Source organism: Pocillopora verrucosa, chromosome 12 (assembly GCF_036669915.1).
Source record: "Pocillopora verrucosa isolate sample1 chromosome 12, ASM3666991v2, whole genome shotgun sequence".
In the NCBI taxonomy this organism is placed as follows: domain Eukaryota; kingdom Metazoa; phylum Cnidaria; class Anthozoa; order Scleractinia; family Pocilloporidae; genus Pocillopora; species Pocillopora verrucosa.
In genome coordinates, this window is record NC_089323.1 from 12,753,614 (window position 1) to 12,781,146 (window position 27,533).

The window sequence follows — 27,533 nt, forward strand, 5'->3', positions numbered from 1 at the left end:
ATAGCCGCTATGATGGAAAGGGTATTCTGATAATAGTAATGAAAGGTAGCATCGTGAGGGAATAACATCATTTTCCAGGTTCTCCCATTCCATAATCTAACAGAAATACTTAACAATTATTCCACGAGTACGCATTGGATATGAGCTGGTAGATAGCCAACCAGAGGATTGAAGTTGGCTATAACCATGTCTTACCCAACACACGCGAGTGGAGAAACTGTTTTAATAAGAACTACCACGTGGTAACAGCGAATCTTGCTATATTTATTTTATCGTAAGGAAGACAATTTTTGTAAAGAAAACCATCCACTGGCCGCTAAACAAATCAAAACTTAGTTATACAACTTACTTGACAACATTTGGTGATTGAAAAGTACTCTGACGTTAAAATTAAACAGTGGTAAAACAACAGAGTAACAAAAAGTTAACAAAGTAACATTTTTAAATTTGCACGACATTCTCATGTCATCGTTAGCTTTACAGCTGTACATTTGATTTTTCCAGTGTAAATAGTATGTTATAAGGTTACGTCATAAACCTGACGTCATAAATTTGAAGCTACTATGTTCCGTTGCGATTCACTGAAAGGGAAAATTTTGGAATAAGGTTTTTGCTGAGTCTTGCTGCTTAACATGGAAGTAGCCGAACATTTTCAACTTATTAAAAGATACGAAAGTTTAATGGTAAGAATTACTGATAATTAGTGAATTGGAGAAGGGAGCGTAAAGAAAATTTCTCTTTTCGCGGCAGTGTCTCAAACGTTTTGGCCAAACTTGTAGCTGGCTTATGGCTTCGAAGAGAACAAACTACCTGCAAGCAAGCAGTTTCATTATGTCCTTCCTGTGTGCTGTCATCTCACTGAAGTTCCACGACCGTCAAACAACTTGAGGTTGTGAAGAGGTCATAAAATCAAGGGCCGCTAGAATAACCCCAACGCCACAAATGCCGCTTCCAATTAGTTGGCCATCTGTCGATTGTCTCGGCATTCCAAATCTTTTGAATGTTTTTACATTACGCCAGTCATCCAGAGAAAAGTCATCGCAGTCTGGAAACTTGGACTGAAGCTCACTCATGATAAGAAAGACATAAGAAGTTTTGGAGAAAGAATATCCAAGGCCATCATCAAAATACGCTTCTTTGTTTTTTACATCGAGGACCATTAGTCCCCAATGTACATTGTCCATGTTTACCGGAACCAATGCCAAGCTTAATAAGCCAGGCTTGACATTTTGCAACATTTCTTCAAAACATTGCCGGATAAAGCTTCTCTCTCCAGTGTTGAGCCAGGTAATAGTGTGCGCTGGAAGACAGAGTAAAGACTCGTTTAAATCACATTTACGCTTAAATCTGGAAATTGCTGTGTCAATTACAGTGTTACCATCTTTTCTTATTGAACTGCATGATAAGTATGTTCAGATACAACTTTTTATCAAGTCAACAAAATTTCCTGAGAGCAGTTTCTGGCCACCTTATAAAAGCGCTCCTGTATGAGCATGTTGATAAGATACAACATTTTGCAAATTTACCAAAACTTCCTAGGAGTGGTTTCATCGCCGAAGTTAACAGAACTTCCTAGAAGCAATTTTCAAGCTTTGGAGCCGCCTTAGTTTTCAACATCTCCCAGCAAATATATAGCCACATTTGTAGCAGTAACTGACAATAACTTATGGAATGGCCTATCTAAATATAAGAGTTTGGAAAGTGATGGAAACTATTTGTCAGCCTCTTTTATTCTACTTTATATTTACTTATATTAACTTTGTTACATGCGAAAAATTCTGTGTAAGGCATTCGACATGCATATGACTATATTGCATAGTTTATACAATGTAGCACTCTACTTGAAGGCTACATAACATATATTGCCTTACTGATCAGTGAACTTGTAAAATGAATTGCAGATTTCTTTTGCCATCTGCCAGATAAAGCAATAGCTAAAGAGTTGTCATGGTTCCTGTTTGTTTCAAGTATGCATTGCTTGTAATTAAAACTCATTACATCACTTACATTTTTGTAGGCATCCTGTTAATACTGAGCAACATAATTCTGGACTTCCTTTGGGTACTTCTTGTTTTTTCAAAGAATGGACAGCTTTGCAACAACTTCCTGTTGTTTTGTTTTCCAGAACTGTAGCTTAGTATCTAACTCCTGCTGTAGCAGACCTAACAAAACGATCCCAAATAATGAGAGTGTCAAAGGGATTTCGCTTGTTCACAAAACTGGAGCCTTATTCAATTGAAATGTTTAATAAATGGTATTGCATAGCTTTTCAAAGTGGTGTTTAAAGAGATGATAACGGTCCTTTATATCACATGTTAAAGAAATAAGTTTTCTTCTTGTATATGTTGTTATAATAAATTGCAAGTTTGATGGGATGTTCAGCTGGCTTAACATCCCATCAAACTCACTAAGCTGGGTATTACATTGAACCCAGTGAAAAGTGAATTTGCTTACCTGTACTGGCAATGTCAAGTGTGTCAGTGTGAGTTCCCCAATCTCTAAAAAACTTTCCTGACTCGTTCAGTTTGGTGTAGTGCTATAAAACATCAGATGCAATAATTTTAATAAGTGTGTTGCAGTGATAACATAAGTATGCGATTCACATAAAGGACAACAGAAGGAATAGTGCATATGGCAAGCACTTCAATGATCAATATGACTGAGCATTTACCAGTATTATATAAGAAATAATGAGCTAGAACTGACAGTCAGTCATCAGGAAAATGCCAGCCAGTTTGGTCACGTTTGACAAAACTGCAACTGTGGTCAAACATTTAAGTAACAAAATTAATTGCTCAACATAATGCTGTAGATTAGAAACAATTTCTCATTTAGTTCAGTTGCTACACATATGACAGGATGAAATTTAAAAAGCAATTTGAGAACTAGAATCAAAATGATCATAAAAAGTTTTGTTAGACCAGTGGGATTTTGAAAGTCAGATATATGTACTCTTGAGAAAAAAAAAATGGCACTCTAACGATAAATAATAAGCATAGCACACCTTGGACTTGTAGGCATAACCAAATACAATAATAATAAACACTTACCAAATCTTTCGGCATGCATGTCTCCAAAATTCACATTGACGTGATGTCATGATGCCGATGTTAGATATCCCAGAAGCACTCAGGCATACAATTATGCCAGGACTTCAACCTGGGTGAACCAAAGAGGATATATAACACTTGCTAGATCTTCGATACCATGTGCGAACCAAAATACTTATTATGTTATATATCCCAGAAGCACTCAGGCATATAACTATGCCAGGACTTCAACTTGGGTGAACCAAAGAGGATATATAACACTTGCTAGAACTTCAAAACCATGTGCGAACCAAAATACTTATTATGTTATATATCCCAGAAGCACTCAGGCATACAATTATGCCAGGACTTCAACCTGAGTGAACCAAAGAGGATATATAACACTTGCTAGAACTTTGAAACCACATGCGAACCAAAATACTTATTATGTTATATATTCCAGAAGCACTCAGGCATACAATTATGCCAGGACTTCAACCTGGGTGAAATGGTAATGGAATGATTATAATATAATGTGGAATCCATCAATAATGATAAGAGCACAAATAAATGTTTAGGTAAGGAAAGACATGTCTTGTGAAATAAAAATACTGAGATCCAGTTACAGTTTGAGTTCTAATATAAACTACTCTATTTTAGTCACACTGCTCATCAGTGAAAATGATTTTAGTAAGATGAGGTATGGTTAAATGGGGGTGGGGGGTCAGGGGCACCTCAGGAACCCCTCTAGCCATGCCCTTGACAAAGTTTAGCAATAAAAAAAGAAAGAGGAAAAACAATATTTCTGTTTGTTATTTTTCTATTTATCTTTGTACTTTGTATCGGTATATTGTTTTATTATATCATAATTAAATAAATTTTGACCTCCAAAAGAAACGGATAAAGTTGACCAGAATTTAAATACAGGGGTGGCAGATTTCCCCCACTCACCAATTTAATCAAACACACTAACTGGCAATACAAAATGATTTAAAAAGATAAAATGATTTACCTTAGCTCGCCCTAACTTTGTAAAGTTCAACAAGGTTTGCCATCCTTGGTCTGGGATCCGGGACTGCAGCTTGAAGTAAAGCAACGTCCAATCGGGCACACGAAGGCATTTAAAGAATTTTGGGGCACTGTCCCCCAGTATTGCTTCCAGGGCTTGCTTCGGGTCTTTTTTTTCTCAGCAGCTGTTCTGAGATATCGCTTATCACTTTAGCTACTTCAACATTCTGGTCCACCTGATCGGCGAATAAAGATGCAATAGGCACCTGGAACTTATCGCAAACATCGCCGATCAAGGTCCACATATCGCTTGTACTGTCCGGGTTGTCCTTTGCCGGGTCCTGTGTGCCTGAGCTCAGCGTCGATTGACCGCCGTTTTTCACCTCATCTCGAAGGGCCTCTAACTGGGAAAGCACAACTTCAAGTTCAGCCTTAAGCTTAAGATTTTCATCTTGACTCTTCTCGATATCCTCTATGGATATGGCTGACCTTGAATCGACTCCAAATACTGTTTGTACAGGGTCATGAATTTTGTCCTTGTTGTTGTCACGTGTGTCAGTCGCTGTTTGGCAATCTTCATTAACTTGGCCAATATTTAGGCTGTTGATGCCATCAACCAACCGACTGTACTTTTCTTCTTCGCCCGCTTTTAGTTTTTGCTGAAGTATCGCGGAAACAACGCCGAAAGAAGAGGCTATGAATACCTCTTCTTTGTGAACTAGTCGTCGATCCAAGTGCCCGCCATTTTTAAGATTCGAGAGTTGCACTGAGTTAAATTCTTTTGGAAAGCTTGACACCAAAGGGCTACTCGACATGAATTTTCCTACAGGAATGCCGTATATTTTGGAATTCAGGAGATACCAGTCCCTCGAATCGCTCGTGGAGTGCAGCAATTCAGCTCTTCAAATATCGAAGGCATCCATGCCGCACAGCACCTGATCGAAATGAGAACAAATTTCCCGCTCTTGTGAGTAATGTCTGAAATTCAACCTCAAGAAATGTCAAAAGAAAAATCCAGCCCCTCAAAATAAACAGGATTGACGCCATTGGAGGTTGTACACAACGGTGTTAATGTAATCACCGAACGCTCCCCTGTTGAAACCACAAATCGAAAGCAATGATAGCTACTGAGCCGAATCATGACGTCACACCATAGCAACCAAACCCCACGAATTTTTGAACATCCGGTTTGCTCTGGTCGTCATAAAACAAAGAGTTTTGTTGAGTCAAAGATACGGTGAAACAAGATGGGAAAGTGCTAATTCGTTAAACTGAAAAAGCTAACGGAGACATTGAATATCACATTTGTGGTGTCGGTAAACATGCTGAATGTCCGTGCATATTATCTGAGATATGATTACTGATAGATGTTTACCTTCTGATATCTTTTGATACAACCGTCTGAGATATATCTGTCTTAAAATTTATTTTTGACCCAAGAAATATATATTTAGTATGCTGTTCAAATTGAATATCACATTTGTGGCGTCAGTGAGCGTGCCACTGAATTAATGCTAAGAATGATCTTTTATGCGCACTTAAACCCAGTGTTATCTTTCGAAGCAAGATTAGTTAGATTTGTGAGCGCTTAATTGTACTTGAAGTGGTCGCTAATGATCAGAACTTGGCATTTTCTGTCGTTTTCTATATAATACCCCTATTAAGTAAATCCTGTATTTAGTTGCTACTCCTCTATTCTCCGTACAAGCCGCTTTTAAAATACAGCCGGGTTCGACTATCTGTAATTCCCTATCCACAGTGTTATTGAAAATGACATTGTTGATTTCTACTGTACAACAATCAGATCTGTTCTAGAATATTGCGCTTCCCTCTTCCATCACGCGCTTCCCGCTTACCTCAGTGAGGGTATAGAGAGAATACAGAAAAGAGTTCTTTCCATAATTCTCCCAGATATGTCATATCAGGACTGCTTGGACAGACTAGGCCTGCCAACGCTAAAAGAGAGACGCAATGATCTAAGTAAACGACTCTTTGATTCAATCGCCAACAACTCGGGGCATAAACTACACAACTTACTGCCTCCAAGAAATGAACAAAGCTACTGCCTGCGACATCAGAGAACATATAATCTACCACGCTCGCGCACAGACCGCTTTAGACAGTCCTTTGTGTATGCAATGTCCAAAGATGTCTAGCAACAAACAACGCGTAGTACTTAGCTAGTAACTATACATATTTTAATCCCATTAGATACTTATATTTTTATATCATGTACATATGTTTGTGATTAGTTTTAACATTTGCCTATTTGTATATTTCTCTGTGAAATACGCAATTCAGTCTAATATAGTTTTTAATTTTCAATTTTCTCTCATACGCTCTTCACTCAGACCGCCGGCTCGCATGTAACAGGGAAGACAATACATTTTTTAGAGAAAAATTGATTGATAGACTTACAGAAAATATAGCTGACTGACTTAACGAACGATTGGTTGACTAATTGGTGCTGCATGTGATTCATTCACCTCTGATTTTCAGAACTTAAGTTTTTGCCCCTTACCCCAAACTGAAATATCAGTATGCCAAGAAAAAGCTGCAGCTTAATTTCTCTCAAGCATCATTCTATCGTGGAACAAATCGCAGCACGAATGAAAGCATCTCTTTCTCAAATCACCGAATACCCTTCTGAGTTGATTCTAAGGACTTATTGGATTTATCAACTGAATTGATAAATTAGTCACGTAAAGAGTTTTCAAAGCTGTCGTTGCGAGCGTTAAACGTTCTTGTCACACTCTCACCGACGCATCCCCACAATTTCTTTAGAATCATGGTAAGCTTGAGCTACAATTAATTTAACAACTATTCACCGATATCGATGTGAAGGTCACTTGTTGTGGACATTTACCAAGTCCTGCCGCAGCTAGGTAAATAGCTCTCCCTAGCTACCGAAGTGAATAGCTGTTTTAGTATATACTAAGACAGTAGGATGATATGGCGCAAAAAGATTGTTTGGACACATTTATCCATGAAATAATTATAATATTTTTGGGCGTAAGTCTTACGCGCGTTGCCCGGGGGTAAATAGCAATGAATGTTCAGAGAACCTCTTTTCAAAAATCTAAAATACAATGTTGTGGTGATTTAGAGCTGTTTCTCTCTTCCTTTGTTTTAAAAAGACGAAAGTATTTTGCTTTAATCCATATGAGCTTTAAACTTTCAATGGTCAAAGCAAGCATTTCTTTTTTCTTTTTTTTTTTTTTTTTTTTTTAAATTTAAGTCCATTGCTGACTTGAAACGATCGTCAACGTATCAGCTCACCGATCATGGTGTTCCTCAGTATTGCACACAAAAATAGAAACATTAAAAAAAAATCGTTTGTATTCTAGCCAAACGCGTGAAAAATTTACCAAAAGTAATTGACCAATTTCCTTTCGATCCAAAATAGTTTCCAGAGGAGTCGGAAAATTTCTTGAACTGGATAAAAATCTTTTGTGACTGACATCGAATGAATGAAAAAGGAGGAGTCACTTGTTCTTTCACCATCTTTCATCTTTGGAGGTGATAAGCCACTTGAGGTCTTTAGCAAAAATATGCTATTGAGTTAGAAACATCCCTAACCTAGGTTAAAAATAGTTTTACTAGTGAAATAACTTGAATTTCTTGTTGCATAGCTTGGGCGGAGCCATTGAATACTATTTTTGTGGCATTAATGCACGTGCTATATATCTAAAATTAGAGTATGTTATTCTTATTATTCTACTTCCGTTCTCAGCGAGCTCTTCTGAATACAGATAAGACGAGAGAACACAATATATTATTGGCGACTTACTATTCCTCAAACATCATACCAGAAATATCTGTAGTATACGCGATACTATAAAAGATCAATACTATAATATAGAGAATGATGACGACTTCATTCAAAATGAGAGCAAATGAAGTGACTGTGATAATGCGAAGTTATAATTAACATTCGTAATGGACCTCACAAAACGAATTCTGATATTCATCATGGACTGAGATATTTGGAATAGTTTGTACGTGTGGTTTGCATTTAGGAGTGCCTGATGAAGGAACGGAATGAAGACGATAACGGTGCCACCAGGTACTTTTGAAGTGTCAAATATCAATGGATAACACAGTTTCGTTGCTCCTGTTTATTGAAATAAATGTATCAGAGAGAATTCCTCAATGTAACATGATTTGTTTTGCTAATTCATTTCTTTATATGCATCTGATGAGGGGAAATCTTTTTTATTTTTTTCCTGGGGGTCAATGGTGAACGATGAAATTACCAACCTCGACATTCTAACCAGCAGGAAAAACCGTAATTCTGTTTTGCGTCATAGCTCTGAGGAGTGACTGACATTTTTCCTTTTAATCGTGAATGCCATTAGTAACCTATCTGAAATTCTTACTCTTCAGCATACGCAGTTCCCACGAGCTTGCACTTTGGAGCAGTGGTATACTTTGCAACTACAACGAAGCCCCACATTTTAAACAACAGGAAAAATCATTTTTTTTTATTTTGCTTCATGGCTCCGAAGATTAGGCAGCTAAAATGTCACCATTTAATAACGGATGCCATGTTAATACATGGTGGATACTGAAGTGTGACTTGAACCGAGGTATCTCTGATACGATACTACTGCAACCTTTTGGGATACAGATGCGAATGTTTGTTGACCTGTAATCGTAATCCTTGATCCTCTTTTCCATCCAATTCCGCCATAGCGAGCCATCTTCTGTAGATAACAAAGATCATCCCTAAAAATGTATTGCTATGAAGTTAAGAATCTTGCCTTTCATTTCCACGCAAGAGTGCTTTCCTTTCCAAAAATACTTCAGTTACCCCCGCTAACGTTTAAGAATAAACATTCCTCTAGGCAATTTCATCCAGGATCTTAGGGTCATCATAACTTGAATAGACAGTTGTGTCTCTCCTGCCGATTGTGTATTGAAGTTCTGTATCAGAAGGAAAATATTTTTATCTCAATATTCATAGTTATTCATGCAACTGATCATGATAAAATTGAATTTATCACTTTTAAGCCTCAGATGTGATAGACAATGATACTTTAAAATATCTGTAGATATCATCATTTAATCTTATTTCGTGGCTCATAATTTGTCGTTTCAGACTCCGGTATATGAAAGATTAATGCCATTTTCACCATTAAATAATAAATCCCATAATTGAGGTTGAAAACAATCACAAATTCTGCCTGAACACTCAACGCAATTCTCACGAACTCGCACGTCCTCGAACAAAGGTCGGCCTAAAAAAAAATGTTATTTTCCCGTTAAGTATATCATATATCCTGCCGAAAAAACATAAGTTTCCCTTGCTTACGTTTAAGAGTGAAAACTTTACGGTCAAAACCGAAGGTATATTTTTGTGCAATTTTAAGTGCGTTTAAAAACTTTCTGGACATGACCTACCAAGGATTCGCTGAAACAGTAATAAATTTAACGGGTTCCTCTTGACGGTCATTCTCGAAAACATTACTTGACGAGGCATTGATGTATTGAACACGTGTGCACGCAGCTCTTTCAGCTACTTATGATTCAGCAGAAGGTTGAAGTTTTCAGGAGAGCCTATTGTTGGACCTGAAATAACTGTTTGTGGTAGGGACAGTAAGATACGAGAATAATTGACCGTTTTCTCTCCACGTGCAAAACTGATAACCCCCTTGCGTTCGTGGAGTAAATTGCTAAATAGAGATTATCAGAAAGATTAAATATAGTACGGTGCAAATATTAGAATAATCAAAATAACATGCCTAATTTTTTATGGGTCCGCATCAAAGTGTCAGAAAGACACACGTCAGCAGTTTGCACCAATATTGTATTAGAAAGAATACCTCAGTCCAAATCACATTTCAGCAATCATTTGACATAACTCTGTTGCCAAATGCCCGGAGATGAGTACGCTCACCAATGCACTTAATGCCGAGTAGTCAGAAATATACTATGAGGATTTTTTTAAAACTTGTTGATAGTATCAAAAATATGGTATTTGATGTCGAAGGATAAAAAAAAAGGAAATGATGTTCCTTCTGTAGATGAAGAAATCTGTGAGATTGAGTATCGTCATAATTGTAAAAGGGTGCACATGCTCACTGTTTTCGTTCACTACAATCGTGTGATGATTTGTAGCTTGATTTAATCGTAGTCATGGTTCAAAATCACCAAAATTCTCGTCAAAATTGTTCAGACATCTTCCTTTTCCTTTTCTTCGAAGTTTTTAAAGTGGAAAAATTGGACAGTTGTTAGAAGGCTTAAACTTACCTAATGGGGAGCCGGATGTTTCAACAAAACTTAACAAGCGTAATGGTCGACAAGGCTCAAAAGGGTCCAGCGAAGGGAATCACTGGCTTAACTGAATACGTTGCTTCGTTTTTCGGACAGTTGATATCATTTTCAGCTGTTGGATTTCAAAAGTATCGTCAAAATACAACATTTTAATTTCAAAACCGCACAATTTCAGAATTTTAAAATTTTTCAACACAAATCTATAAAATTTTCTGGTCGTGAATTCGAGTAAACAACGATTTAAGCATGCTGAATCTACTACGTGGTCTTGCGTAGAAGATTCATTCATTTTTCGCTCCAGAGAAGAAAATTTTCAGGTCTTTGAATAAATATTTGGTCTCGAAATATTTCTTGGTCGTTTTTGCCTTTTCATGGTTTTGGAGCAGAACACGATTACTTAGTAAACCCGACAGAATTTTTTGTTTTTCCGAGTACAACTATTTTGTACATGCTATGTTCTAAAATAATTGGTTCATGCATTAAATGTGCTTATATCGAGTTATTAATACACTTGGGAAGTTTGAATAGCACTCAAGAAGCTAAGGTTGCTCTCGTGTGTACATCTATAACTCGATATACAATCGCTAACCAATTCTTGAATGTTTCATAAATACTTTAGAGAGCAGATTTGCGACGGAGTTCCGTTCTCAAGAGCTCCGCACTTCATAGGCCAGTTTCCTGCATAAATTTCATTTGTGCACATACTTCTTGAAATATATTTGGATAGAGACTTGGACAGTTCCATGAGACCATTGATGGGCCGATGGTAGATATCTTATCTTGTTCAAATTTATAACTTGCCGTAGCACTGTATCAGAAGTGATACATCAAATTAAAAATCATTATATTTCATAAATTTTGATACTCAGGGAAATCTAGAACGTGCTCCGAGGCCACAAATATGATATTCAATGCCTCCGTTTGGTTTATCAGTTTCACGTATTTGCACCGTACTATATTTAATCTTTCTGATAATCTTTATTTAGCAATTTACTCCACGAACGCAAGGGGGTTATCAGTTTTGCACGTGGAGAGAAAACGGTCAATTATTCTCGTATCTTACTGTCCCTACCACAAACAGTTATTTCAGGTCCAACAATAGGCTCTCCTGAAAACTTCAACCTTCTGCTGAATCATAAGTAGCTGAAAGAGCTGCGTGCACACGTGTTCAATACATCAATGCCTCGTCAAGTAATGTTTTTGAGAATGACCGTCAAGAGGAACCCGTTAAATTTATTACTGTTTCAGCGAATCCTTGGTAGGTCATGTCCAGAAAGTTTTTAAACGCACTTAAGATTGCACAAAAATATACCTTCGGTTTTGACCGTAAAGTTTTCACTCTTAAACGTAAGCAAGGGAAACTTATGTTTTTTCGGCAGGATATATGATATACTTAACGGGAAAATAACATTTTTTTTAGACCGACCTTTGTTCGAGGACGTGCGAGTTCGTGAGAATTGCGTTGAGCGTTCAGGCAGAATTTGTGATTGTTTTCAACCTCAATTATGGGATTTATTATTTAATGGTGAAAATGGCATTAATCTTTCATATACCGGAGTCTGAAACGACAAATTATTACGACTTAGTTTCATGTAGTACGGCTTGAGCCACGAAATAAGATTGAATGATGATGTCTAAAGATACTTAGTAGCCGCGTCAGGAAAAAACTAAACAAACATTGTGGTAACCCACACTGGATAACCAATGCAAAACTGCTAGGAAAACAAAGTGTAGAAATGAGTTTTTCCAGACCCCGGAAAACATTCTGATAACGTGATTTTTCCCGTGAAAAAGGAATTTTTTTTTTCCGTGTAGAAACTGGTGATAAGACTACCGAAGGCAAATACAAAAAGGCTTTGGACGCGTTGGAAACAATGCCAATGCATTTTCATCGTCTGTCTAATTAGTAATGAGGATTATAAAAATTCCTCAAGCTCTTTAAAGAGTGAAATATTAGTGGATATAAAACAGCTATATAGCTACTGTTTATAATAATAAGTGCAACATAGTGAATTACTCTATGTCATTTGATTTTCTTTGCAATATTCAATGTTACAGGAAAGTCTATCACTTGGAGGTAATTCAATTTCTACGGTCAACTTATTAAACAGCATTTAAAGTCATAAATCTTCTTTAATGCGCAGCTAAGAAAGGTTAGCGACACTTAAACCTGTTAATCATAAATCTCGAGATGACATCGATAACCTATCCCAAATTCTCACATTACACCATACGCAGTTCTCACGAACTTTCAAAAATTATCGGTCGCTCCTGAAAGTTCTAATTTAGAATGTCGTCTTTTACTGCTCTAGAAGTGGAGTGTCTGGTCCGAAACATTGTTAGCTTTCCCTTTTAAGAACGGAAAGATCAATTCTGAAATATATTTCGCACAACTGCATTCAGGCAGAATGTTTATATGACTGACAGGTGACTGGAATGGACGTGGTGCATCGAAGTTATTAGGACTTTCGCTTAGGACATACGCAATGAAATAAAAAAAAAGTTAAGCTCCGTCTTTGTCGACGAGAGTTTCTTAAATCCAACAATTTGGCAGCAACAGAGGTCTATTTGCTGTTTTTGATCGCAGCTATGTATTTTTTCGGGTACATAAACCAACATCATACGCACTTTTGTCCGTTCTTGCACGGAGTGCGAAGGAGGCGGTTTAAAAGGTAATAAGGTAAATGAGGCGAGTACATCCAACATCATGAGGTGTGTTTTTTGAGAACTACACCAGTGAGCAGCAACGTGCGACCGTTAGCTATAAAAGTTATTAATTCTTCGACGCGTTTCGTTTTAATGTCGTAAACTTCTTTAGGGAGTTCTACAAGTTAACACCAATTGCCAGCATTTATAAGCGAAAGTGAGCGGCTTTAACTAAAACCTTGGCCCCTAAAAAACAGATTGTAAATTGCATACAGAGTTACGTGAACACAGAGCATTAATCCTAATGATTAGTTCATTGACTGTGAAGAGACTTCATCAAACACTCTTTTAAATCTTGTTTAGGCAGAACAGAGTGAAACTAAGATAGTTCTAGAAGACCAGCTGAATTCTGAACCCTAGCTGTAACGATACTGTAGTCGTCAACCATGTCACATTCCAGTTACATGGTTGACGACTACATGCAAGTTCTCACGAACTCTGACTGACCACACACGAAACAAAACTAGAAACTCGCTGTCACGACCCCCTCGTAGATTCTCCATGTAATTAGTTGCATTATTTTTTTTCAAGGGATAACGGAATTTATTACCCCTGGAGCGGCCTGACAAAAAAGGATTTGTCTATTTTTAGTTTTCTGTGGGTATATTTAGCGCACAAATTCGCACGGAATTTAATTAGTTCTTGAACGGAGCACGAAGGAGGCGGGCGGCTAGGGTAAGTAAGTAAGTGAAGTAAGTGAACCCAGCGGTATGTAAGTTCCTATTAGTTTTGGGAAAAACTTTCCCATTGTACTTTTTCTGAAGAGTTTCTCAATGTTCTTTCTTATCTTCACCATAAAATTAGTTTTATCTTCTTGCAGCCTTTATGAATAACACTGCAAACAACACCCGACGAATAAAAATGAGGGACAATCGGCAAGGAATAGGTATGTAACATTGTTCGATATGCAAGTCACAGTTTTAAGAAACTTACCTGATTATAATTATATTCTATGCTTCCTTTTTTCAAATATGGGTTTTTTCGTTTTGAAGCTTTTATGAAGACCCTGAAATTTTCACCTTCTTTTAACCCATGGGGTTTGTATGCGACTCCTATTATGGAAAACACCAACAGCTCTCAAAGCCCAGTCAATGTACTCGATCACAGGGAACTGTAGTCGAACTCCAAACGTTTTGAAATCTTTCAATCGTGGTATGATAAATTAAGTAAAGTCAGTCATCTGAAACAGTCGATCGTTCACGCTCTTGGTAGCCTGTAACTTGAGCCCTGAACAATTTCACTTAAAAAACTCGATCGCCTTGTTTAATAGTTGGTTGAATTGAATCTTTTGGATTAAGCAGATTCAGTTTTGAGTTCGTTTCTACCTTGGGAATGCCAAAGTTAACAGCTATTGTTCATTTTTAAAAATTGCGAGCAGGTTAAAATAGCACGGGGGAGCGCTTGCAAGCTTCTTGTTTATAGGTGTTTCAATTTCTTGTCCAACCATCGTTTGGACAATCATATGTTGGAATGAAGTGATAGGAGAATTTAACAGTAGCAAATGCTTTATGTGATTAAAAGATAGCAATCGTCTTTTAAAAGAACGCAAAAGAAGGGTTTCGTGATATAACTTATAATAATAATCCTCTTTAAGAACGGATTTCTAAGATTTGAAATCTGGTTTTTTATTTCATGTTTTGTCACCAAATCCGAAATCCGGATATAAAAAAAACTAAAAACTAAATCCAGATTTCCCAATCAAAAGAACCCCATAATCCCTTGTGTTTGTTGTTAGAAATTCATTAGGAAATATGACTGTATAACATATCGTGGACGAAGTGACCTCATAACGCACGATGACTTCTTCTCTTCAGGTTCTGCTCTGCTGTTTCTGGCACTTTTTGTGACTTTTCAAATTCTACCATCAATGCGTGCATTGCCAATAGATTGCAAAACAAACACTGCAGTTTGCCTGGAAGAAATAATGAAGGAACTCACCCAAGTTCGATTTGAGGTTAACATTCTCGCAGAGAACAGAACATCGTTGACATGTAAGTAAGATATCCTTCGCTTACTTGTATTTATCATTCCATCTTCTCTCAATCGTTACTTGTATTACGGGAAACTTATTCTGCAGAATGGTGAATCCAATTTATGTTTCAAAGGACTAATTTTGCTATTCTAAAATATACAGTTTTCTCTTCGGAGTTCTTATCCTTTGCAATACTCTTTTAAAAAGCAGTGTAGCTGAACATGGAAAGGATAAAAAAAAGGAAAACACTTTGAATTTTTTTTAATAAGCTTTCTATGAAAGGAGCAACAAACAGTCTAAAGGAAATAATGATAAAAAATAGTACAGATTATAATGAGTGAATCAAGTAGCACTCCTTTCGCTAACAATCAGTGTACATCTACAGAGTACGTTAATAAACTTTTGTGTTCATACCATTTAATTTGACACGACAAATAAGAAAAAGATCTATAAAAAATGTAGGTTTCATCTTTTCCTTTCCAAGATCTTTTTTTTTGTTGTAATTATTTAAAGGTCGAGATTGTTTAAATAAAGGAAATAATGATAAAAAATAGTACAGATTACAATGAGTGAATCAAGTAGCACTCCTTTCGCTAACAATCAGTGTACGTCTACAGAGTACGTTAATAAACTTTTGTGTTCATACCATTTAATTTGACACGACAAATAAGAAAAAGATCTATGAAAAATGTAGGTTTCATCTTTTCTTTTCCAAGATAGAATTTTTTTACACATTTTTCGTCAGGTGCAAATCTATACCCACCTTTGTTTTAGATATACCTTTTTTTTAGATATTCTTACACCATCGAAAACCTTTTTTTTTTTATCTTCAATAGCTAAGAACTGTGCTGAACTGTACAAATCTGGTCGAAGGGTCAGCGGTGTTTACCCAATCGACCCAGATGGTTCAGGCATCTTTAATGTATATTGTGACCAAACTACCGCCGGCGGGGGATGGACAGTGATCCAGAAGAGAATGGATGGCTCTGTCGATTTTAACCGCACCTGGGATGACTACAAGCATGGCTTCGGCAACATGGTCGGTGAATTTTGGCTCGGACTGGACAAAATAAACCGCCTGACACGAAACAAGACAAAGAACAAGCTTCGAGTAGATCTTGGAGTAAAAACTGGCAAAACTGTTCACCCTGAGTATGGCTGGTTTGGGATTGGGACCGAGACAGCTAAGTACCGGCTATACCTTGGCAAAATCATAAGTAAATAGACCTTTTTTTAGCATTCACCGCTCGATCTTTATACATTACTTCTCTCTCATCTAAATCTCGATCTAAAACTCCACGTGGTCGCATAATGTTATTAGTAAGTAGCAGGGTAGTCCTGAGGTAGACCCGCATGTTCTGATTGGTTCTTACTCGGTCGGGTGTTTCGTCCGAGTGCCACATAACAAATTTCTTACTAACCTTATTTTATTTTATTAATTATTTGTTTTTACGGATAACTACAAGTTTGAAGCGATACAGACATTTTAAGGACCCTTGAATTATGCGGATTTCCCTCGGTCCTCATAAAGGTTTCGTTTTTGGTACCTGGGATAAGGTTCCTGCTGGTTGGGCTCAAAAAATAGGAGGAGGCTGGTGGTATGACAGCTGTATTACTGAATGTGCTGTTTCGTCAAATCTCAATGGCATTTATCCACGTTGTGGAAATGAAACCTATCCTAAAGCCGCTATCCACTGGGGAAAGTTAGATTCTACTTGTGCCAAGAGAAGCACTCCAAAATCAACTGAAATGAAAATAAGACCAGTGGAATTTATGTGCGGGGCTTGAATTCTTCGTACATGAAATGCTTATCTACTTAATTGACGCTGTTTGGAAAAATCAAGAAGTAGTTTGTGCGACTGAAAACACCGATTACTTTTTTCAATCTCTTTACTCCACTGAAGATTTTTAGATTTTTAGAATGCAAATTAGATTACTAACAGCTTCATAGACTCGACTACACTTTAGTTGTAAAGAAAATATATCGTAGCCAGTTGTTATCAGAAATGTTTCATTATTTGCAGAATTTATGGGATTTTTTTAAATAATACGATTACAATGTCACCGAACAAAATTTTAGGAAAAAAAAATTTCATAACACAAAAATTAATTCAGAAGAATCCTATATGCAGTGGAATGCTATATGCCATAAGATAGAGTTTATACATGTTTCGTTATTAATACTATGGTTTTTCTCTTTCCTAATGATTTTTTAAGCTTTGCTATTTCAGTGCCATCAAAGATTAGATAACAAAAGATACCTTTAAAATGTTAGTTTATAATTTGTGAGAAAATAAAGACTGTTTGTAATATTTCTACTTCTAAATAAATCTCTTGTCGATTGAGTTGCCATGGGAATCCACTTGTCGAATACCTGCTCCTATGCTCGAGGATTTCTAAGCCTACAATGGTTTTCAATTTGATATTTGCAGTGAGGATCTTTCTCTTGATCTGACGAATACGTTTAAGTATCGAGGTCCACTTCCAGACCTGGTGTAACCGCTCATCTGCGTACAAGAGTTAGTTTCACATGTTTCAAATGTCTTTGCAGCATATTGAGCGAGATAACTCCTGTTAAATACTTTCGTGTAAACAGAATGACAAAAACAATCATGCTCCAAAGTAGGAAATGTTTTCATCCATCGTACGGAATTCATCGACGGTATACTTAAAATTTCACGGGTTGAATAGTTGAGTAACAGACAAGAGGACATACGTTCTCAGTTTACTCCTAACTCTGCACTTTGTTCAGATGGCTAATTAACGAAAATGAAAAATGAAACATTTTTAAATTTCTTTCCTAAAGTCATATTGCCGTTTTCCTTCATATCGAAATTTTTACTTCGAGTTGAGTGATACAGTCCAGTTTCTTTGGATGTCCGTGGTATACAGAGGCTGGTAGAAAACACACTTAGTTTTGTGTTTAAAGGCTTTAGTTATTTAACTAAAAGCGCGATACAGCAATATCCATAACATTTCAGGAACATCATTACTCTAATAATGGTGTCATTTGCATTCAATTTTCTCGATAAGATACGAACAGAATTAAAAAATATGTGAGAACATACCTAATATTTCTTGGGTCAACAAGTTTTCGTACGCAGAGTTCCGAAAGCTTATTGATTGGTAATAAGTAGATTTGCGACGCATAAATTTCCCTTGTATACAAACTTAAATTTTTTTTGTAGAGAGACCGAAACAGTTCCATGAGACCTTATATAGCCAATAGTAGATATGTTATCTTCTTCAATTTTATAGTTTGCCACAGCATTAGACCAGAAGGAATACATCAACCAGAAATTATTATATTTCATAAATTTTGATACTCAGGGAAATCCAGAACGTGCTCCGAGGCCACTAATGTGATATTCAATGATTCTGTAAGGTCTAGGAATATCTTCCCTCGTTTCATCATATTCATGACACTTAATCTTAATTTAGCAATTTACTTTACAGACACAAGTGGTTTATATCAGTTTTACACGTAGAGAGAAAACGGCCGACTATTCCCGTATTAATATTTTACTGTACCTACCATTTATTTCAGGTCTAACAAATAGTCAGACTCTCCTGAAAACTTGAAGGATAAATAGTACTATAGCTTTAACGAAATCTCAACGAATTTGACTACAAACCACAATCTGAGAGAGAAGATCTTTTCAGACACGCTAAAAGTTACTTTAGACACAACGGGCGCTAATAAGACCGGCTGAAACCCTTACCTTCATTCATGACGGGCTTGATGAAAATTAATTCCAATATACGAGGAATTCCGTTGCTACCTGTGAAGCGCGAAAAAAGTTCTTTCACCTGTAACAGTTTCAGTAATATATTAATTCACTTCTCGTGTGTACTGCCACAGAATAGTGTGCCTTCTGGAAAAACTGTCCCCGAGTACGTAAGAAAATTATACACAGCTTTAAAAGTATACTTATTCCGAAAATAACAAAAGTTTTAACATACACGTTTCAGTAGGTAAACCAAAGCCTCTAAACACAAAACTGACTGTTTTTTTCTACCAGCCTTTGCGTACCACAGACATCCAAACAGACTAGACTACATCACTCGAGTCCAGGCAAAGTTTTGAGGTAAAGGAAAACGGCAATGTGACTTCGAGAAAGAAATTAAACAGTGTTTCATTTTTTCTCTTTGATAAACTAGCCGTGACATCATTCTTTACAACAGTGTGCATCATTTCAGTTGATGTTGGAGCACTGCTCTCGACACTGGTAGGATCTAATTTTCACCTATGAATAACAGCCCAGGTTTCATTTTCACAGCGCGGATAAATACCGATGATATTTAAATGAACAGCACATTTAATTCTGTTGCCATACCACTAGCCTACAACTCTTTTTAAGCACAATCAGCAAGAACCTTATCCCAGGAACCATCTTCGTGAGGAGCGAGGGAGTCAGAGGAAACAGAGGCATCTGTTTTCAAAGTGAACAAAAATATATATATTAACGTAAAAGTCTATTGACGTAATCTGTAGACGTACACTGATTATTAGCGAAAGGAGTGCTACTTGATTGACTCACTATAATATGTATTATAATTACTATTATTATCATAGTTATTATTATAATTATTATTATTATAATTATTATAATTATAATTATTATTATTATTTTATCATTGTTTCCTTCATTACATCAATCAAAACCTTTGAATAATTACAACAAAATTTAAAAAAAAAAGAGACCTAGGTGGGCATAATAAAGCAAGCTAATTAGATGCCCTTTACGTTAAATAACATTTTTTTCATGCAGTAGAACAAAAGCGATTCACATATGTAAGAGAGCGAATAGGAATCACACTTTATATGTATCAATAGTACGTGGTCTAAGGAAGACATTTATAAATACTGAGAAAAATGATTCACAATAACAGCACTTTTTAAAGTTTCCTAATAGGCTTCTTCCGTATTGATATTGATATCATTTTAATAGTAACATCCTATAACTGTTGGACAGAATCTCCTTCGTCTATTATGAAGATGCAAGGGCTCAGGTGCTGCAAATATGTACTTCTAGTGTCATAATCATGGACTTCAGACACAAAAGCCAGAGCACAATTAGGCGATTTTTTTATATCTACAATATGATCGTAGAATAGTTGACACGTACTTATTAGCTTTAGCCTCCAACTCTCGTTAATTTTGATTACGTATAAAGCAAATGAATGAGGATAAAAACGACGATAAATGACAGTAATAGAACACACCCAAAAAAATTTTCACGTTTTTCAAACACACAGGAACTAAACTGTCTTACGTATTCTGGAACCAACTCCTTTATTCCTCAGTTCCTCCCTACAAAATCGGCTCCTAACCGGAGAAGTCATTGTGCGGTGTGAATGCACTTCAACTACGATATATTATACCGTAACATTTCATAGTGAATTTCATACAGACAAAGATGAATTATTTAGTGCTTTCGATTGGAAAATCTGGATTTAGTTTTTGATATCCGGATTTCGGATTTTGTGACAATTGAAAACCAGATTTTTAAGCTTGAAAATCCGTTCTAAAGGTGGATTATTATTACTTATCCAACTTCAGATGTCATGAATTTCCTTGTTTTGCATTCTTTTAAAAGATGAGTGCTATCTTTTAATCCCATAAAAATTCAACTATCAGTCATTTCATTCCAATTTATGATTGTCCAAACAACAGTTGGATCAGTATATGAAACGCTTACAAACAAGAAGCTTGCAAAAACTTTCCTTTACTATTTTAAACTACTCGTATTTCATTTCGAATCGTGTAGACTGCTCAACCAAAAGAGGTGTCCCTGTGTGCGAATAATAAACAGAAAGAGACCGCTGGTCACGACAACAGCTTCGTAAATCCTTTTTTTTGTCTTTTGAAAATTAATGATAATGATACGAATGATTGACAAAATTGGACGACTGCGAAACGAGAGTCCGATTTGTTAATCACGAGTATTATTACAGACAGAATTAGACGACACGAAGTCCTGTTATACGTTTTCAAAACGAGAAAAAAACAATTAAATACGCGTTCTGTCCGTTTACACAGGCATGACTTGGTAACTGTCCCTTTAACTGTCCTATTAAAAAGTCCAGTTACGAGCATGGCGCGTACACTGACTTAGTAGTGCTTAAATTGGCCTGGTGATAACCAGTCAAGTTCAAGAATTTTGTTATGCTTTTGATTAATAGTGGCAATAGGATCGCGTGGAGTCCAATTCGGGCTGTAATCTATAATCACTCGTTTAATTACAGACAGAATTGAACGACAAGAAGTCCTGATACCAGTTAATCATAACCATTTCAATTTCCGAAAAAACAAATACACCTAGAACTAATATCTCCATTGGCGACAATGCCTTTTGTTGAAAATTCCGCCAGTTTGGAAATTCCCAAATTTTTCTTTGGATAAGTGGTTGTTGCTATCATGGATTACCTGAGTGGACTTAGTATGATTGGCTTCTTAAACTGTCCGATTAAAGGTGTCCGATTATAGCCAACTGTCCGATTACAACTGGCCAGAATGATTAGTGAAAAATGAAGCTGCATATGCACCAATAATGGTTATGATTAACTAAAATATTAAAAAAGCAACAACATCAACAACGGCGACAGAGTTATGTTCCTCGTGGTCCAGTCAAGGAACGGATCAAATTCATCAAATACGCCTTTTAAAAAAATTGTCTTATGGGTGTTCATCTCATAAACATCTTACGCCTGCTTAGAGACATGTGCCAACATCAGGTTCTGTGAGCCTCCAGCAAAAAATACGCTAGAACCCCTTACGTTTAAAACAATCGAAGGCCCCTATAGATTCTGCTAGCAACATTTTTGGTATAATTTGGAGAAACGAGCATAATGTTAGCGCTTCATGTGAAAATAGCACTGCTAACATAGCATAGTATAAACTCCCACTGAAAGATCTTATATTGAAAGGTTATGAGTTTGGACTCTTCTTCAAAAATTCCTCGTGATGTTTCAATGAATAATGTCATCGCAAAATCGCAAACAAAAGATGGTGAATAAATATTATGCCCACTAAGCTGCTTTGTTATTAAGAGTTGTATTACAATTAAGGGATATTAACCAGAAATGAAACCAGCCCTACAAACTTCCTGTTACGCGTAAGCATTTTAAAGCTAAAGGTAGTTCAGAAAAACTTATAACTAAAATTATTTCAATTAAGTTTTCGGCTGGGCATAGGCAACAACTATCTGCCGAGATCTAAGGACTTTTTAGTTACTGAATTAACCATGTTAGAGTTCTTTTGAGAGTAAAATGTAGTAACAAGCTAAACGTTTTGAATATTTAAATTTTCAATAATTACAATTCGCCTTTTTCAATTCATCGATGATGTGAATCCAAGTGAAACGTTCCATTAGTTAACCATTCATAATCTTTCCCGTTTAGTTATTACCTTTTTAGAGGCTTTCTACCTAAATAAACTTTTATTTGAAGTAATGGTGTATTTTAGATTTAAGAAAAGTCTTCAAGTCAATTTTTTTATATGATGTTGTTACGTCCCCTTGAGGTCTTGAAATCAGTCCGCCCGTTCACTATTGAATCATGATCTGAAAGTAATTCCTCCTTGCTAATATCTTACTTCTCAGTCTAAATTGAATTGGAAGAAACCAATTTGTGATAACAATACAAATTCCTTCTCTTTGATCAATTATTGTAATTCTCTTCATCTGTCTTCCTTGGCAATGCATTGAAAATTAAAGAGAACTGTTATGTAGATAGTAAGATCCTTATTCAAAGTTTAGGTTCTCCATCACAGCGTTCAATTTCTCTGTTTTACCGTTTGTTTTATAATATTAAAAAGAAAAGGAATACCTTGGTACACATCATATATGTCTCCTATTTCATTTGTAATTGCTTTCATAATTACAATATTTCACTGTCTTTCGCAATTTAAGTTTTACAGTTTTACTGATATTTCTCTTCTTCACTGATATTTCTCTTCTTCACTGATATTTCTCTTCTTCACTGATATTTCTCTTCTTCACTGATATTTCTCTTCTTCACTGATATTTCTCTTCTCTAAAGCAATTCCTTTTTAACGCTTTTTCATTCAAAAGTTGAATTTATAGTTATTTCGGCTGTCGCATCATACCTCTGAGTGCAGATGTAAGGCTATTCTTGTCTCTCCCTGTTTACTCTGTCAAGCTCAAAATGCACACAGTCTTTGTCAATCACACAGAAGGCTTCAGTTATCAAGATGGACGACATTTGAAGACCGATTGTAAATTAAGCGAGATGGCTCATTTCTACCTCGAGCCGTGACATGTTCCTGAGTGTGTCCATGACAGCGTGTCGAATGGCTCATTTTCCAGCAGTAAATAATGGAATTCAAATAAGAGGGAAGATAATTTTTTTCCAAAGCGACAATCAAGCCAGGGTTTCTATAAGAGCAATGCATATAGAAGAAAGGAGAAAGAAAACTTAATAAAACAGGATAGGGGCGTGAGATTGTGAGGCGTGAGTAGTCCAGTGATCAGTGTTCTGGAATCTGGGTCGGACGGCCCGAGTTCAAGTCCTGGCTGGGGCATGACGTTGTGTCCTTAAGCAAGACGCTTCACACACATTGCTTCGTATTCTCGCGTTATCTTGTACTTGCATATATTGTACGGACTGTTGTGCCGTCGAACAGTCATATATATTCTGATGTAAACGACAAACGTAACAGAGAACCCAATGGCTACTCCCATGACTCCCACATAAATATCGTTACATCCATATAGATCACCACAATAACTACACGCTTGCCTGTCACAAGCTCCTAGTTTCTAAGATGAGGATGAATCCCAACCAACCTGCTAAAATAACAGCCACAACACCGAGGAACGAAGCGAGCTTAAAAAAGCATTTGCTGCAGCTAGCCACTTGACCAAAAAGTATGAAAAGATTGAGCAAATAACCTAGACACCAGTAATAGCCAGACTGAGCAAGTTCTTTGGCAAAGATGAAGGTTTTTGCATGGGGTACACTGTCACAATGTTTAACATGATAGCGGTGTAGCTAAAGAAGCTATTGAAGACACACTTAACAATGAGAGGTTATCGAAACTCTCTCAAGTCAGGAAGAGAGGATAATTGCAGTAGAAAGTTTGCACAAAACGTCCCGTTCATCATGATTACTATAAAAAAGAACTTTGCTACCCTTTGTCAGAAAAATTAATATTAGTATTTTGACCTGTGCCTTTAATATTGAAATTAGTATTTTGACCTGTGCCGTTTCCATCTGAATTTTGACAAAACCAAAACTTTTCATTGGTTCATGAAGTTTGTTCTCAAGATTTAAAATAAGATGCTCATCAAAATTTTATGCTTTGTTATGGTTACACCATTATTCTTTAACCCCCTGAGAAAACGTGACAAGATATTTTTCAGGAAATAAACAGAAGAACTTATTTTTGTTAAATCAAGGAAATAATCGAAACTGAACACTGGCAGTTCCTTGGCATCTTAATTCAAGGTGAAAGAGTGAAGAATAGACTGCTTTAACCCGCATTATGTTATGAAGTCTAATCACCAGCAACGATAAGGAGGCACATTTACATAATAACTCAGTTGGTAAAACTAAATTTATCTTGTAGCATCCTCTACCGACGCAGCACAATAATGATCGAATACTAAATATATCATGGGTAGACACAATTAGATGAAAAAGTTCGAATGACATTTTGGCCGTGTTGGACATGCCCATTCTTTTGATATGGCAGAAATCGGTGTTTTGCAAATCTTAATTTTATTGTTTAAGCTTGCACCGATAAACGATGACAAAGAAAGGAACTGCCATTAAAAAGTTGAAAGATTTGGACTCTTTCGCAAACTTTCGTTCTGCTTTTTCACCGAATATTCAATCCGCACACTCGTCAATAATAGATGCCATAGAGAAGTTAATGTCCCATTTTTTCCTCTCGGCCAAACATAGCAGCATATTTTGCGCTCTTCAGTTTCATGCATTTTTTTTATCACATTTACCCTTCCTCGGTAACATTTACAAAGCCCGAAGCATTAAGGTTCGTAATCCTTGTCTTTATTAACAATGTTATCCTTATCTTTGGTTACAAATTGTTTACAAATAGTGTAAGCCTTACCAGCACAATTCCAACGCTAAAACTACTTTTACATTGCAGCAATGATTCAATTGATTAAAGTAAGCTTAGAAAGATTTCTCTCTAATATTAAATATGATAGTCAAGATTTCACCAGCCTTAATTGGCGTTCACAGTACCCAAAATAGCTTTGATACGTCTGAAAGTATATCCCATATTCAGATTGTTGCAAGACACTGGAATTTACAATTTATCTTTCTATCTTAGAAATTATGAGTTTTCAGGGGAGACTGAATTTATTTGTGGCTGCAGGAAGAGTAAAGTAAGAGAAAAGCTGGCTCTTTGCTCTCCACAGGTAAAACTAATAAGTTTCTTGAGGTGTCAGAGTGAGTCACGTAATAAAGAATTTTGTTGAGTCAGAAACATGATAAAACAAGGTAAGATAGTGCTAATTTGTTAACCATATAAGTCTCAAATTTGCGGCGTCAGAGAAAGTGCTGAATTTCCGTGCATAGTATCTGAAATTTAAGAATTTGTTCATGCTTGGCGTGCGTATATCGCGTTATGGATGCACGCGGGAAGTTTGAAGAGCACGAGTAATGCGTAAGAGTAGCTCGAAGCGGCTCAATAGGACTTATATAGGGCAAGTAGGCGCGCTATGTTATAAATAATGATTACTGATAGGTACGGTATTGTTACAACCCTTCTGAGATATATCCATCTTAAAATTTCTTTTTGACCCAAGAAATATATATTTGGTATGTTATCCAAATTGAATACCACATTTGTGGCGTCAGTGAGGGTACTGGATTTCTGGAACCACTTAATTAATGCTAAAAATAATATTTCAAGTGCACCTAAATCCAGTTTTATCTTTCGAAACAAGGTTGGTTATATTTCTGAGTGCGTATTGGCATTTCGCATTTTCTATTGTTTTCTATATAATACCCCTATTATTTAAAACCTGTATTTAGCGGGCGCTTCTCTAATCTCCGTACAGGCCGCTTTTAAAATACAGCAGGGTTCGTCTATCTGTAATTCCCTATACTTAGTGGTAGTGAAATATTTTTTCATCTTCGATTTTCTTTCGTACGCTCTTCACTCAGACCGCTGGTTCGCATATACAAGGGGCTTCCCTGTCTGAGACAATCGCATGTTTTACAGAAAAATTGGTAGATACGCTTACGGACAGAATAGCTGACTGAGTTACCGATCAATTAGTTGACTGATTGGTGCGGCATGTGATTCCTTTGCCTCTGATTTTCAAAGCTTAAGTCTCTGCCCCGTATCGCAAACTGAAATATTAATATGACAAGAAACAGCTGCAGCGTAATTTCTCTCAAGCATCAAACTTTCGTGAAACAAATCGCAGCACTAATGAGAGCATCTCTTTTTCAAATCATCAAATACCCTTCTAAGTTGATTCTAAGGACTTATTTGGATTTATCAACTGAATTGATAATATATATTGGCCATCATAAAGAGTTTTTAAAGCTGTCGTTTTAAGCGTTAAACGTTCTTGTCACATTCTCACTGACGCATCACCACAATTTCTTTAGAGTCACGTTAAGCTTGAGTTACAAATTATTTAACAACTATTCACCAATGTGAAGGTCGCTTGTTGTGGATATTTACCACACCCTGCTGTAGTTTGGTAAATAGCTCTCCCTAGCTACCAAAGTGAATCGCTGTTTTGGTATATACTAAGACAATGGGACGATATGGCGCAAAAAGATTGTTTGAACACATTTATCTATGAAACGATTACAATATTTTTGGGCTTAAAAAAAATATTATTGAGTTAGAAACATCGCGAAACTAGGTAAAAATAGTTTTACTCGTGAAATAACTTGAACTTCTTGCTGTATAACTTGGGCGGAGCCATTGAATATCCTGTTTGTGACCTTAATGCGCGTGCTACACATCTAAAGTGGTCTAATGAAGAATATCCAAGGTCGCACATTTAGTAAACTCAAGAATAAACATGGTTTCTGGAATCCTTCGACATCTCTTAACTTTGATACTCTCAAGAAGTTCGAAAGAAAATCTACGAACATTTGGCTAAACATACCTGATTGCTGGCCATTCAATCAATTAAAGAGCGAACTTGGCTCCGAGCATGTTGCCACAGCGTAGTGTGTGATGATTACTGCAATGTGATTGGAGTTGAGATGTTATTTCTCGTAAGATATTGCTGTGAACTGCAAGCTTTCATTCTTTGTTGGTGACCCACTGGGTCATCAACATGTCGAATATTCTTGAAGAATATTAGACTTGTTATTCTAATTATTTTATTCCGTTCGCATCGAGCTCTTTTGAGTGCAGTTAAGACCAGAGAACACAATATATTATTAGCGATTTGCTGTTTCTCAAATAGCATACCGGAAATATTTGTAGTATACGTGATAATTTAAAAAGATCAATAATATAACACAGAGAATGATTACGGCTTCAATCAAAACGAGAGCAAATGAAGTGATTGTGATAA

At 36.4% G+C, this 27,533-nt stretch overlaps 1 protein-coding gene, 1 long non-coding RNA gene and 1 pseudogene across 8 annotated transcripts in view; 1 reads left to right on the forward strand and 2 right to left on the reverse strand.

Moving 5' to 3' along the window:
• Positions 1 to 263: 263 nt before the first annotated feature.
• LOC131777386 (uncharacterized) lies at positions 264 to 5,231 on the reverse strand. 5 transcript variants are annotated; one of them, XM_066159663.1, is made up of 5 exons: positions 4,042 to 5,231; positions 3,051 to 3,159; positions 2,455 to 2,536; positions 2,008 to 2,151; positions 264 to 1,300 (listed from the first exon to the last, which is right to left on the reverse strand). In XM_066159663.1, the coding sequence occupies exon 1, from the start codon at positions 4,850 to 4,852 to the stop codon at positions 4,151 to 4,153; it is 702 nt and encodes a 233-aa protein (XP_066015760.1). In that variant the 5' UTR covers positions 4,853 to 5,231; the 3' UTR covers positions 264 to 1,300; positions 2,008 to 2,151; positions 2,455 to 2,536; positions 3,051 to 3,159; positions 4,042 to 4,150. The 5 variants fall into 5 exon arrangements, with proteins under 5 accessions (XP_066015760.1, XP_066015759.1, XP_066015761.1 ...); XM_066159662.1 differs by having other exon boundaries at positions 2,008 to 2,162; XM_066159664.1 differs by lacking the exon at positions 2,455 to 2,536 and having other exon boundaries at positions 2,008 to 2,162.
• A 3,002-nt stretch (positions 5,232 to 8,233) lies between these two features.
• LOC136277260 (uncharacterized) overlaps positions 8,234 to 27,533 on the reverse strand; it is a 30,464-nt gene continuing 11,164 nt past the window's right edge. Inside the window, exons 2-3 of one of the 3 annotated variants that reach the window (XR_010715811.1) lie at positions 27,117 to 27,194; positions 8,234 to 8,963 (exon numbers count right to left, since the gene is read on the reverse strand). This is a non-coding gene — a long non-coding RNA (uncharacterized lncRNA). Of the gene's footprint in view, positions 8,964 to 15,510; positions 16,736 to 26,031; positions 26,981 to 27,116; positions 27,195 to 27,533 lie in introns of those variants that run through there. The other 2 variants (XR_010715812.1, XR_010715813.1) reach the window with 2 other exon arrangements.
• LOC131783689 (angiopoietin-related protein 7-like) overlaps positions 13,626 to 27,533 on the forward strand; it is an 88,017-nt pseudogene continuing 74,109 nt past the window's right edge.

Excerpts from the sequence above, each read along its gene's own strand:
- LOC131777386 (XM_066159664.1), bottom strand. The coding sequence starts at position 4,852 with ATGTCGAGTAGCCCTTTGGTGTCAAGCTTTCCAAAAGAATTTAACTCA.